The sequence below is a fragment of the Phodopus roborovskii genome, unplaced genomic scaffold (assembly GCF_943737965.1).
Source record: "Phodopus roborovskii unplaced genomic scaffold, PHOROB, whole genome shotgun sequence".
NCBI classification, from domain to species: Eukaryota; Metazoa; Chordata; class Mammalia; order Rodentia; family Cricetidae; genus Phodopus; species Phodopus roborovskii.
Window position 1 is genome coordinate 281600 of NW_026125994.1, and position 14079 is coordinate 295678.

The 14079-nt window shown below is 37.0% G+C and overlaps 1 protein-coding gene across 1 annotated transcript in view; it reads left to right on the forward strand.

The window, feature by feature from the left end:
- Pola1 (DNA polymerase alpha 1, catalytic subunit) overlaps positions 1-14079 on the forward strand; it is a 151957-nt gene that overhangs the window by 22385 nt on the left and 115493 nt on the right. Inside the window, exons 11-15 of the mRNA XM_051179271.1 lie at positions 1116-1228; positions 2232-2348; positions 3603-3677; positions 5119-5257; positions 7026-7180. Coding sequence (XP_051035228.1) covers positions 1116-1228; positions 2232-2348; positions 3603-3677; positions 5119-5257; positions 7026-7180 — 599 coding nt within the window. The remainder of the gene's footprint in view (positions 1-1115; positions 1229-2231; positions 2349-3602; positions 3678-5118; positions 5258-7025; positions 7181-14079) is intronic.

The following is a 14079-nucleotide window of genomic DNA, read 5'->3' on the forward strand; positions in this document are numbered from 1 at the left end:
TTTGTCCACTTTCCTCTTCTGTGGCACTTCTCAAGTTGTGTCCTTTGCAGTGACATATTTTTCATGTTTATGATGCCAATGGGTTACATAAAATAGCTTTAAAAAGCTTTAATCTTAGGGGGTTGAACAGTTTCATCGTGATAGTTGCTAATGATCACTAAGCTTTGGTGAAGTCAATGCTGCTAATAAGAACGGAGTGTGCTTAAAGACCCTGTTATTGTTGCTCACTTTCTTCAAGATTCTAAGTCAGTCAGTTATTGCTGAATGAACCATAATTATGAAAAGAATCTTACTCTTTGCATATCGGAACATATCCTGTCTTCATTATGACTTTTTCAAGGTTGAATAATCCTGACTGCACCTGGTTTCAGCTAGTAACTTTGGGGGGAATGTAATCTTTGTTTACCATGATCTTTTTGTGGCAAATGAGGCATAAACAGTGTCAAATGTGTTGCATGAAGTGTGATATTAGTTTGACTGTAAAATGAGCTATTTGAATCTTTGAATCCAATATTAGGGTCTTTATTTTTTCCTTGCATGGAATTTTGTTTTTTCATTTTTAACTGTTGTGAGAATGACTTCTAATTTTCCCTCTCCTTATATTCCCACATATACCCCCACCTCCTTGTTGAAAATTACACAACTTTGTAAAAGTTTTAATCATCTGCAGAAATGAAAATCCTTAGACGGTCTTATTTCTTTCTGTCAGGATGAGTGACAAAAGAAAACATTGATAAGCTGTCTTGAGAAACTAGGGTAATTGGGCTTGTGAACAGTAACCTTTGCATGTGTCAGATTTTTTTAAGTATCTAAGATCAGCAGCTGTTTTGAGTGGCTTTGTTGATTACTCATAATTTATGGAGTCCAGGATTTTGCAAAGTTAACCATCTCTTGAGTTGGCTATCAAATCTTTTGAGTTTTTACTTGATGGCCAGCCAGTTTTCATGAATAGTGACTTCATGTCTGCAAAGCCACAATTAATGCTACAGTATTTATTACCCAGGTGATCTTAGAAGAATAGAAGAGAATACAAATATGAACTAGGTGTAAATATGTGAATTTTGAACTTGTCTCTTTGATTTGATATACTTGAAAAGCTTGTTTTCTTTTTTCAGGTGTGGTTTTTCTGTTTGGCAAAGTATGGATTGAATCAGCCCAAACCCACGTGAGCTGTTGTGTTATGGTGAAAAACATCGAGCGAACACTTTACTTCCTTCCCCGTGAAATGGTGAACATTAGTGATTACCTTTTAATCTCAGTAATTGTGTATGACACAATTATAATTTAAAAAGTATACAAATTAAGTATAACATTTTTTAAAAATTGCTATAGTAAAAGCTTAAAATATATAATGCGGAGAACTGGGGAGATGGCTTAGAGGTTAAGAGCTGGTAGTGTTCTTCCAGAGAACCCAAGTTGAGTTCTTGGCACTCACATCAGGTAGCTTAGAACCCCTTGGAACTCCAGGAGAACTGATACCCTTTCTTGACTTTACTGGCACCCTTATACACATAGACACACATATAGATATAACTTTTGTTTCTTGTCTATTTTTTGAGATAGTGTCTCACAGTGTAGCTCTGGATGGTCTGAATGTCACTATATAGACCAGTCTTGAACTCATGGAGATCTACTTGATTCGGCCTCCTGAATGCCAGGATAAAAGACATGTGTAATTGTGCTAGGTTTCATAGATATAGCTTTAAAAATAATACAATTTAAAATATATGTAATGGTTCCTTTTTTCTTATTCCCCTTTTGCGTAGCATTTGGGCTTGTGACTTAAAGTCTCTGAAATATGACATGGCATTTGACTCAGTTTTCATGCTTTTGCTCCCTAGGCAGCAGTAATCTCTCCATGGTTATTTAACAAAATTATTTCCATTTCTTTTCCCTTCTTTGTCTGGACTTTTAACATGTCTAATCCCTCTAAGTCCCAGTTCTTGCCCTTTTCCATCTTAGTTGAACTGTGGAACTTTTGGGCCAGGATTTAAAACATTTATTTTAGCCATTGTGTTGGATTGGTTGTCTTTATTTCTGATTGGCTTTTATAATGAACTGGAGGGATTTGGCACTGGATTTAGTTTACTTTTTAGGTCTATGTCTTCAAACTCATTTAAGACTGTGGCAGTCAATGTTTAAAATGAGTGGAGTTGAAAGTTGATTTAAGCTTCTGTTTTTTATGGATGAGAAGACTTATACTGTTTTCCCTTCATTCTATGGGAGAATAGAAAATTGACCTAAACACAGGGAAAGAAACAACAACTCCAGTTACAATGAAGGATGTTTATGAAGAATTTGACTCAAAAATTGCAGCAAAATATAAAATAATGAAGTTCAAGTCCAAGGTTTGTATTAGATACTTTATTTTTTCTGGAACTTGTTTACTTCCTGATTTGGCAAATAGTTAACTGCACATGCATACATAATGCCTTCTGCATAGTTGTAACTCATTAAATGGAAATTTCATAGGTATAAATGTAAAAACAGTATGTTAGATTTGCAAAACTACTTTGTTTCTTTTAAAATCACTTATGAAATAATGGTCATGAATTTGAATAGAAAGATGATTTGAAGTAAATTAGTTGTTTCCAGTACTCGAAGTATATCATGCATTCCTTTTTTGAAATGAAGAAACTATTGATTTGTTTATACTAGTTATTGCCAATGCATTTTTGCTTAACAAGATGAGTAAGGCTTTGTCTTTAAAAATCCATGCCTATGATACTGATTGTAAGAGGATGAAAATGTTTTCTTTGTGTGACTTGTGTGGTATATTGTATTGATTTTGGTAAGCTATTATAACTTTAGCTATAAATGTGAGAATTCTAGTCCATTAGAAAATACAGTATGATTGCAGTATACAGTATGATTGCAGTAAAGGGAGGATTGAGTTGCTGAAGCTATATTAACACTTTTAATTATTTAAACTTGAAATTTAGAGTCAAATCAAGAAATAGTATACAAAGCCCTAAGTTTGATATCCATCACTATAGACAGACAGCAACAAGAAACTCCAAAACAAAAATTTTAGAAGCAGTATACCATGATAGTAAAGAAAGTAAATGCTGGATTGCTTGTGCTTTCAGGCTTTGCCCTGTGTGTACTAGTATGCAACTATGGAAAATGCAGTCAGTTTTCTGTGCTGAGAAAGGGGCCATATTGCAAAAGTTGCAGAGTTAATCACTTAATTCATATTAGGTGATAATTCATACTATAATAATTATTAATACATAACCAATACTCACTGCATATGAGCTGAATTTATAATGTCAATTTCATTTTCCAGCAAGATGACAGTTGCTTAATTTCAAATAGTGCCAATAATTTAGTGCATTAACATTGTAGGAAATCAATCTGTATTGTTTCCATTGAATGCACCTATTTCTTAAATTCTCTATGTTCAAGAGCTATACTTTAGTATTTTTGTCAGTAGGTGATTTAGTATTAGTTGAAGGGAGAAAAAGCTGTCTTTTGTTTAGTGTTCTGTTAGATTCCTGATGATTAAATATGGAAACAAATATTATATGTGTATCATACTGGCCAACTTGATTTTTGTGAATTTTTTCTCCTGATAATATTTTCAATATTTGCTTACCCAGACAGTGGAAAAGAACTATGCTTTTGAGATACCTGATGTTCCGGAAAAATCTGAGTACTTGGAAGTCAGATACTCGGTAAGTTAAACAAAGAAAACTGGGCGGGGGGGGGGGGGCTTGGTTTAGAATGACATTTTCCCATCTTTGAACCTTCAACTGATGTAATCCTGGCTGTTCCGGGATTCTATTTGTAGCTCAGGCTGGCCTTGAATCCACCTGCCTCTGCCACCAGAAAACTGAGTATTGGGATTAAAGGCATGTGCTATCACCACCAGCTTCTTTAATATATTTAAGGTCTCTATGTCCTCTTTTTAAGGGGCTGGGATTATATCCATGGTCTCAGTGTATGCCAGGCAACACTGTTCCACTGAGCTATATCCCTAGCCTCCTCACACCCCAGCTTCCTCACACCTCAGCCTCCTCACAGTTTCCTGAAGCCCACAGTTCATTAATAATTGAAATTTATAAAATTAAGTAATAGGGCATAGGCTATACTGCCTTTCAAGTTTATGTCTTCAAATAAGTAAGTTGAAAGGCCACAACTGTTTGTCAAGTGGAATAGATATGCTGCATGGTGGGGTTAGACATCTTCAGTCTACTGAAATGTCTTGTGAGCAGAGGAAAGGTGAGAGGAATGCAGAATTGCTACAGTGCTGTTCTTTGTCTTCTGAGAGGCAAAGTCATTCTGTGGGTATTTACTAGCCAGACCGTTACCCTTTCATCTCTGTTCTTGTGTTTTGATCCTGATGTTGGAAAATGAATTTGTTTTGACAGTGATGATAGTGAAAACTAACATGGGCTGGCTGGGTGGTGGTGATGCATGCTTTTAATCCCAGCACTTGGGAGGTATAGACAGGTGATTTCTGTGAGTTCGAGGCCAGCCTGGTTTACAGAGCAAGTGCCAGGACAGCCAAGGCTACACAGAGAAACCCTGTCTTAAAAAACCAAAAAAAAAAAAAAAGGAAATTATGAAGGAAAAATAACATGGACACATCTTCAGTGAGTCCCATTCTATTGCTTTCATTCTTTTTTTGTGTGTGTGTAAGTATTCTGTCTACATGCATGCCTGCCAGAAGAGGGCACCAGATCTCATTACAGATGTTTGTGAGCCACCATGTGGGTGCTGGGAATTGAACTCAGGATCTCTGGAAGAGCAGTCAATGCTCTTAACCACTGAGTCATTTCTCTAGCTCCCTGTTGCTTTTATTCTTACAATGGAGTGCTACTTAACTTGCTATTCTTTATCAGTGAGGCAGAACAGCTCTGGACAGAGATTCTCTTTTAGGGGAACTTCTTGCCCTATTTTTCTTCTAACAGGGTTAGATGCATTATTTTGTCATCATGAATTGTTTTTGTTTCCCACTGTGAATTGTTTCAGATTTCATTTTTGGCAAATTACATTTCATATATATCAAAAGGATTCTTCTGTTGCTCCATAGAGGCTTTCTTTATTTCAAATATAGACTGGAAAATGTGAGGTAATAGTTTTAAACAAAATAAAGTTTTTTTTCTTCTTCAGGCGGAAATGCCACCACTTCCACAGCATTTAAAAGGTGAAACATTTTCTCATGTATTTGGAACCAACACGTCTGGCTTGGAACTATTCTTGATGAACAGAAAGATCAAAGGACCTTGTTGGCTTGAAGTAAAAAATCCACGTAAGGAAAAGTACTAAGTAGATTACTGACAGATGTTTTTTCACTTTTTCCCCTTTTATTGAAAACAGACTTTTTTTTCCCTCATGTAGTATATCTTGATTATAGTTTTTCCTCCCTCTGCTCCTCCCAGTTCCTCCCTACCTCCTGTCTCTTCCAGAGCCACTTCCCTTCTGTCTCTTACTAGAAAAGAACAGGCTTCTAAGAAATAACCAAACATGATAAAATAAAATATAATAAGATGAAGCCAAAACTGTCATGTTGAAGTTGGACATAGTAACTTAACAGGACAAAAACAGTCCTAATAGCAGGCACAAGAGTCAGATTTCCACTTGTTCTCATAGTCAAGAGTCCCATATAAATACTAAGCTAATAGCTATAATATAAATGCAGAGGACCAGGTACAGACTCAAGCAGATCCTGTGTTTGCTGATTCAGTTTCTGTGAGCTCATGTGTGCCTTGCTTAGTTGATTAGAGAGTCTTGTTTTTCTGGGGTCCTCCATCTCCTCTGGATCTTATAATAACCGCAGGTGGGAGTAGGTATTTGATGGAGACCTCCCATTTAGACTCTTCTCTGCATAATGTCTGGCTGTGTTCTCATCTGCTGTCATAGGAAGCCATATGATGACTGGATAAGGCACTGATCTAATAATATAGCAGAATATGCTTAGGGGTCATTATTGATTTTTGTTTTGATCATTAGTGTTTGGCCTTACCATAGGTCTCTGGGCTACCTAATCTCTGGTTCTTGGTTACTTTGTGTTGGGTATGGGTTCCTTCTTGAGGAGTGGGCCTTAGATCAAATCAGATAGCAGCTGGCTAGTCCCATAAATTCTATGCCACCATTGCCTTAGCATATTTTGCAGGCAGAATAGATTGTAGGTCAAAGGTTTTGGGACTGGGTCAGTGTCCACATTTTTCTTTTGGTAACCTGTAGAGTACCTTCCTACACCAAAGACACAACAATGTGTTGTATGGGTATTGTCCTGACAATGGGGCTGTGCTGTCAGTTTGCAGACAGCAGCCCTTTTAGCAACAGCTTGGGTTGTTTGGGGATTTTCATCGGACCCTCTGTAGATTTTTTTTTAAGGGATGTTAAGGAATTGATCTATTCATTTTAATCTTTCTACTTCTTTTTTTATGTTTGTTTCTTGAATGTTTTCCTTGAGTGATTATATGTAATACACTTGGAATCACTTTCTAATACCTGACAATTTAGTCTAAGGGAGGTCTTAATGCAGAGTTGTATGGGATGTGACCCTCATTATGTTTTGAGTTTTTGGTTTTGTTTTTTTTTTTTTTTGGTATGTTTTTTATTAGCCTGGCTGATAGGGTGCAGCTGTTCTCCAGCATGAACTCCTGACCTTTGGAGGGGAGAGAATCACATTACAGCCTAACGTGGACAGTACTCTTCAGCTTGTTACCTGATCTTTTTAGCACTTTTATCTAGGATACTATTTTGTCTTCATACATCTCTTTGAAATGTTTTCACTTCTTCTAAGGCAGCTGCTACTTTTAAAGTTTATAAATTTGAAAAAAAATGTAAAATCTATTGATTCTCCCTTACTCCCCCCAGTGAACATACATATATTCACACACACAAGGATTAGCATACTACCCACTAATGTGGCTTATATTTAGTTAGATGTTATGTTTTGTCATTCTTAGACAGTAGCTTTGAAGACTATCTCTGTTAATCAAAGATGTCATCATTATAGTACCTTTTCTTTTTCAGTAAGTTATTGATATGTTGTATCTGTTCTTTCTCAGAGCTCTTGAAGCAACCAATCAGTTGGTGTAAATTTGAGGCAGTGGCTTTGAAACCAGACCTGGTGAATGTAATTAAAGATGTCAGTCCTCCTCCACTTGTGGTAATGTCTTTCAGCATGAAGACAATGCAAAATATAAAAAACCACCAGCATGAGGTAACGAAAATGGCAGATTTTGTACTTATGCCTTAGATATAATACTTGCCTGAATTTGATCTGCTTTCTATAAAAACAAGTTGTTCTTTTTGGAGGGGAAAGGGTACAAACATGGCTCTGAGCCGTGTTTTAGAGAATGAATTGAATTTGCCTGGTATTCCACATTTTTTTTAAAGAATTTAAATTGCTGGAAATATTTTGATTTTTGTTTTTTTAAGTAGACACAGAAAATAATATGAGCTCCTTATGCCAGTCACATGTGTTATAGCAATTAGCAGTGTTTTGTGACACTGTCATTTTACCCCAGTGTGCTTTGGTATATTTCTCTCAAAATATGCACATTCTCCATATATGTATTTGTAGTATATGTATTTGTTAGTAAGGGGATGCATAAGTGTGCATGTATGTTTGTGCATGTGAAAGCGAGAGATCAACATTGGGTGTTTACTTTGCTATCTCTACCATTATTTGTTGAGACAGTCTGTCACTGAATGTGAAACTCATCAATCCTATTGCTACTCAGTCTGGCCCAGGAGCTTTAGGGATTTGCCTATTTCCTTGCACTGAGGTTACTAATACATGCCACCATATCTGGCTTTTTATGTTTGGAATCAAAGCTCAAGTCCTCACACTTACCTGGCAAGCACTTAACTGACTGACATCTCTCTAGCCTTACTAAATTCACACTTTCTTATATTATACTATTAGCATATTTAACATTAACTTATGATTCCTTGATACCATCTACAGTTTCTAGCACATAGTTGGAAGATGTTTTTTTTTAAAGTTGAGTTTTTGAATCCAGATTTACATAATAGATTCATAGACGAACATTTAATTTTTATGCTTCTTGAATCTCTTTTTAAATGGCAGTAGCTCATAGCCATTCCCCTTCAGCTTTTTCAATGATAAGGAATAATCAAAAAACCACTGATGATAAGCTCATAGGAAGTCCCATTTTTTGTGTGTCTGTTGTAACCATTAGGAATTTTCTATTCCTGATGCTGACAGAGTAGCTTGTGAGCTGAATTCAGCCTACCACCTGTTTTTGTAAATAAAATCTTATTGAGACACAGTAGGTTTTCAGATCTGCACTACAATAACAATCAGATAGTAATGACAGGTCATATGGTCTGAAGAGCCTAAAATATTTCCTTTCTGGCCCTTATAGAGACAATGTGCCAAATTCAGTTCTGCCCTTTGTGCTACAGTTTGTCACATTAACTCTAAAGTAACAAATAGATTCAGGTTCAAATTTTTATGCAGAATGATTCATGGGTAGGTGGCAGTGCACTTCATATTGGATCATTTCAGAAGGCAGACAGTACCTGGTTAAATTGCAGTGAGGCTGGTATTGATTAATGGGTTCAAATAGTGGTCATGATAAATTGTTTCATGAGCTTTTCATAAAGTTTTTTAACCTTGCCACTACAAATGTTTTGGGATGGATGGTTCTTTATTGTGAGGCACTGTCCTATGTATGCATTACAGGATGTTTAACAGTGTCTCTGGCCTCTACCTCCTAGATTCAGGTAGCTCTACTTCCTCCTAATTGTGACAACTGAAAAATTCTTACAGCCATTGCTACATATTACTCAGAGGGAAAAGGAGGTAAATTTACCCCAGTAGAGAGCCACTACTTATGTACGTTATTTTTGCCTGAGTTTGTTATTTCACTAGGAGCTGTAAAATGGTGTAAAATGGTGGCTTTGTAATTATGTCCATGTTTATGAGTTATTTTTTTCTGTAAAAACTGGAAATTATTTGATTACATTGTACAGGAACAACAGGGTAAATGCTTTCATTGCAGATTTTCAGAGTAGGAGGTTGGGAACTTAAAGTATCAGTTATCTTTATTTGTTTCTGTTTTGACTTTTTTACACATAGATTTTATGCGTTTGTGGTGTCCTTATATTTTGTATTTTTAATATAAATTTTTTCAAATTCCAATTTTTTATTATATTTGTAGGCAGTTGTCTCTGTGTATGTGCACACAGAGATACACATGTCACAGCATGTATATGGAGATTAGAGCACAATTTACAGGACATAGTTCTCATTTTCCTCTGTATCCTAAAGATTGAACTCTGGTTGTCAGGCTTGGTGAATGGCACCTTTGCCCCCTCAACAATTGCTGTCCTGTTACTTGTGGCATATTTATTTGGTATTTTTAATCTATGGCATTCATTATTATTACTTTTAAATTTGGGGTTTTACTATGTTGCCCAGGTCTTGAATGTATGGGCTACTGAACTCATTCCACCCCAGTCTCACAAATGGCCTTGACTACAGGACTACTGCCCTACCTATACTCACTCAAGGCATACTTGCCTTACTTTGATTAATCAAAGCTCCTTTATGTATGCTTCTAAGTCTTTTGATACTTATGTTTTAAAAAATAACATTTGGTAATATTTTGTTTTACTATATGATTTGAAATTTTATTTAATTGTTCATTTACTTATTTATTTTTGATAGTATTGAGGATTGACTCCAGATTTTGCACATGATAATATCATTTTAGCACTGAACTCTGCTCCCTGCCTTTGGTCTTCAGGTAACAGTTAACATAGTAGATAGCCAGAGATAATTTTTTAAGCATTGAGGAAAAGTTTAATTCATACTTGTTCAAATTAAGAGAAATATCCATTCCCAAAGTGATGTTTTCATGTACCTTTCCTTTCATTTTCCATTTCTTTTCTTTTTTTTTGTTTTTGTTTTTCAAGACCGTGTTTCTCTGTAGTTTTGGAGCCTGACCTGGAACTAGCTCTTGTAGACCAGGCTGGGTTCTAATTCACAGAGATCTGTCTGCCTCTGTCTCCCAAGTGCTGGGACTAAAGGTGTGCGCCACCAAGACCCAGCTCATGTACCATTTCTTAACAAAGTGAATAAGTCTTTGTGGAGAAAAGGCTGATTCCGAGCAGAAAATGTGTAAGATAAACCTGGAACACTTTGTTATATCAGAAAACAAGGGCAATATTGAAGTTTACTAAAGTTACATATGACTCAGGAAACAAACTGAAAAGTCTCCCTCTTGCAAAATGTGGGACAGTATGAGGACCTGAAGAATAATTGCCACAGATGGAAATATCAGATACAGAAGTTCCTAATTTATAATAAATACATAAATGTCAAATAATACTAGCACATTAGTCACTTTATGAGGAAAGCTAGGGAATTAACTCATTTGAAAAACATAAAAGTGAATGAATCAAGTATTTGTCCTGACTTTTCTGGCATAAGGTGTCCTGGAAGCCAGCTAATTGAAGTATGGAATTGCTCTTAGAAGCTTTCAGTACATGATCAGGAAAAATTACCGATTTGCAATCCCTTGTGAAATGGGTCTAAGTCAGTTCTCAACCTGTTGACTGCAAACCTGTTTGGGGGGTCACATGTCATACATTCTGCTTGTCAGATACATTGTGATTCCTACCAGTAGCAAAATTACAGGTTTGAAGTAACAAGAAAATAATTTTGCAGTTGGTGTAAAAAGCTTTCTTATCAAACTATATTTGGACTGCCAGTCCGCAAATAATGACCTGGAGATTTGCTTTTAACTATGAAAACTTTGCCTTAGCTTAGGCTTTTTCCTAAGTAGTTAATTTAACTTACATTAACTCATATTTTAAAATCTACATTCTGGCATGTTGTTCCTTACCTCTTCTCTATACGGAGACTCCCACTCACCTAGATTCATCCCTGCCATTATGCCAGAAATCCTGCCTATCTTCTCCTGCCTAACTATTTGCCATTCAGCTCTTTAGTACAATACATCTTCACACAGGGCACATATATCCCACAACAGTTGGGGGTTATCACAACATGAGAAACTGTATTAAAAACTAATAGCATAATGAAGGTTGAGAACCACTGGTTTAAGTAGTGAGCATTAGTTACCACTAATACTACTAAAACAGAAGCAGGCTTGAGTGCCTTCTAATAGGAATAGCACATCTAAAATCTTGCCCGAAATTTGAACCTGGTTTTGAGCAAATCTTTTGATCTAACTGAATTTGTAGACATTACAGAGATAGGAGAAAGAATTAAATAACCCTATTGAGATACAAACTGTCAGGGGCTGGAGAGATGGCCAGAGTACTGACTACTCAGCCAGAGTATCAAAGTTCAATTCCCAGCACCACATGGCAGCTCACAACTAACTGTAACTCCAGCCCTAGGAAATCCTGTGCATACTGTGACCTCCAGTCCACTAGCTTTTAGGGTTCGCAGCTGGGTAAGAGTGTTCAATATTTTTCTCCATTAGTATTATAAATAGACCCTTCTGGCACTTTTAAAGCTGGCCTGTATGAATGAAACTTCCATTGGTTTACCACTTTGATCTTTTTTTTTTTTTGCTTTTATATCCTAAGTCTCAAGTATGGGGTGTCTTTTGTAATAGGGTCTTACCATCTTACGGTACACAGAGATACACACAGATTTAAAAAAAAATTACTAAATTTTAAAACGTCTTTTAGAGTGATGTTTTTATTATATATATTTATTTTTTTTCTTATTTTACATATTGATCCCAGTTTCCTCTCCCTTCCTTCTCCCCTCCCTCCCTCCCTCCCATATCCCCCAACCCCACTCCCATCTCATTCCCCTCCACTCCACAGGGAGGGTGGTGCCTTCCAGGAGAGATCATCAAAATCTGTTAAGTCATTTGGAGTAGGGTCTAGGTCCTTCCTCCTGCTAGAGTGATGGTTTTTGACAGGGTAACATTTTTCTATTGAAGGTGTACTTGTCAATGTGGAGTGATGTTTTGGGTTGGTATGACTCAGAGATATGTGGGAAACAAGGATGACGATACTAGTACCTAGTGAGTTAGTCCTAACATTGTATAGTGCACTGGACAGCCCTCATGATAAAGAATTATTTGACCCAAAATATCAGTAGTACTAAGGTTGAAAAACACTTTCAAAGTTTCATACTGAAACAGTTCTAGGAGAAAATGATAATTGAAACCTGAGTGTGAGTATATGGGAATTAATTTGAATAATTTTTACTCAAATTTAAATCTGCTTAAATATTTTCCCAATAAAAGTTAGAAGAGCCTAAAGAGATGGCCTAACAGCAATCCATGCTGTTCTTGAAGAGAACCTGAGTGTGCTTTCTAGCACCCATGTCAGGCAGCTCACAGCTACCTGTAACTCCAGCTCCAGAGGATCTAAGATCCTTTTGTAGTCTCCATGAGCGCCTGCACACATGTAACACACACACACACACACACACACACACACACACACACACACACACACACACACACCTTTTTTCCATTGGGAATCTCTTAGGCATGCATATGTGTTTTCATTAAATCCACATCCTCATTCCCTTCTTCCAGTTCCTCTCCTATTGCCCCACCATGCTTCCCTCTCAACTTGTATGTGTTCTCTCTATTTTTCTGTGTTCACTTAGCCTGTGTATGCACCAGTAGAGTTCCATCTACTGGAACAAGGTTAGCCTTTCAAAGGCTGCATCCCTTAAAAAAAAAAACTGGCTGGTTTGTTCTTGGGCAGATTTTGTATGTGCAGTTATAGCCACTGTCTTCATGTGTACAGTGGCCTGTCATGTCCAGCAAATAATGTTTCAATGCTGACAGTCACTGTCTCTAGCTTTTAGCGTTTTCATTGCTGTGAAGAGACACTGTGACCACAACACCTCTTATCAAAAAACATTTAATTGGCATGGCAGGTTTACAGTTTCAGAGATTCAGTCCATTATCATCATGGTGGGGAGCATGGTGGTATGCAGGCAGACATGGTGCTGGAATAGCTGAGAGTCCTACATCTTGCAGGCAACAGAAAGTTGACTGATGTACTAGGTGGTAGCCTGAGCATATGAAACCTCAAATCCCAGCCCCACAATGACACACTTCCTCCAACAAGGTCATACCCACTCTAACAAAGTGCCACTCCTAACACACACCTCCTAACAGTGCCACTCCCTTTGTTATGGGAGCCAATTGCATTCAAACTACCGTAGGCTTTTAGAATCTTTCTTCCCACTCTTCTGCAATGATCCCTGAGCCTTGAGGAATAAGCTGTGATGTAGATGTCCATTTAGAGGTGAGCACCCCACAGCCTCTTATTCTCTGCACTTTGACTAGTTTTGGATTTCTATTGGATGCACTATTCTTTAGGTATTAAGAACTTGTGAGGGGCTGTCTAATATTATTTCCATTTAGCAGAATAATAGTATCAGGTTTTCCCGTAGGGCCTATGACATAGCTAGCCAGGGATTCACAGCCCAGTCAATGGACAGTACCAATCTTGAGGTCTGTCTTATATATCAAGCTTAAAATCCAATCAGAAAGTGACTGGTTACTCCTGTAACATTCATATATGTACTGGAGAGTTCTTGTTTTTTTTTTTTTTTTTTTTTTTTTTTGTATTGTTTCTGTTTCGTTGTTGTTTTCCAATTCCACACAAGGTAGTTATCTAGGAAGAGGAACCAAAATTGAGAAAATATCTCCATCTACATTCTCTGTAGGCAAGTCAATAGGGCATTTCTTGATTAATGATTTGTGTGTGTGGGCCTAGTTTGGGATGGAGGGGTGGTGGGTGGTGGTAGGGATTGGGTATATGCATTTCCCCTAGACAAATGGACCTCTGACTAGGTTGGTCCTGAGTTGTATAAGAAAGCAGGTTGAGCAAGCCATAACAGAGCATGCAGGTAAGTAACATTCCTTCATGGCTTCTGCTTCATTTCCTGCCTTCAGGTTCCTGCTTTTAGTTCCTTCCCTGACTTTCCTCAGTGATAGACTATTATCTGGAAATGTAAGCTGAAATAAACTCATTCTTCCCCATGTTGCTTTTGGTTCTGGTGTTTTATCACAGCAATAGAAATCCTAAATAAGATAATATCACTATTGTACCAATGGGCAAATCTTGCCAGAGTAG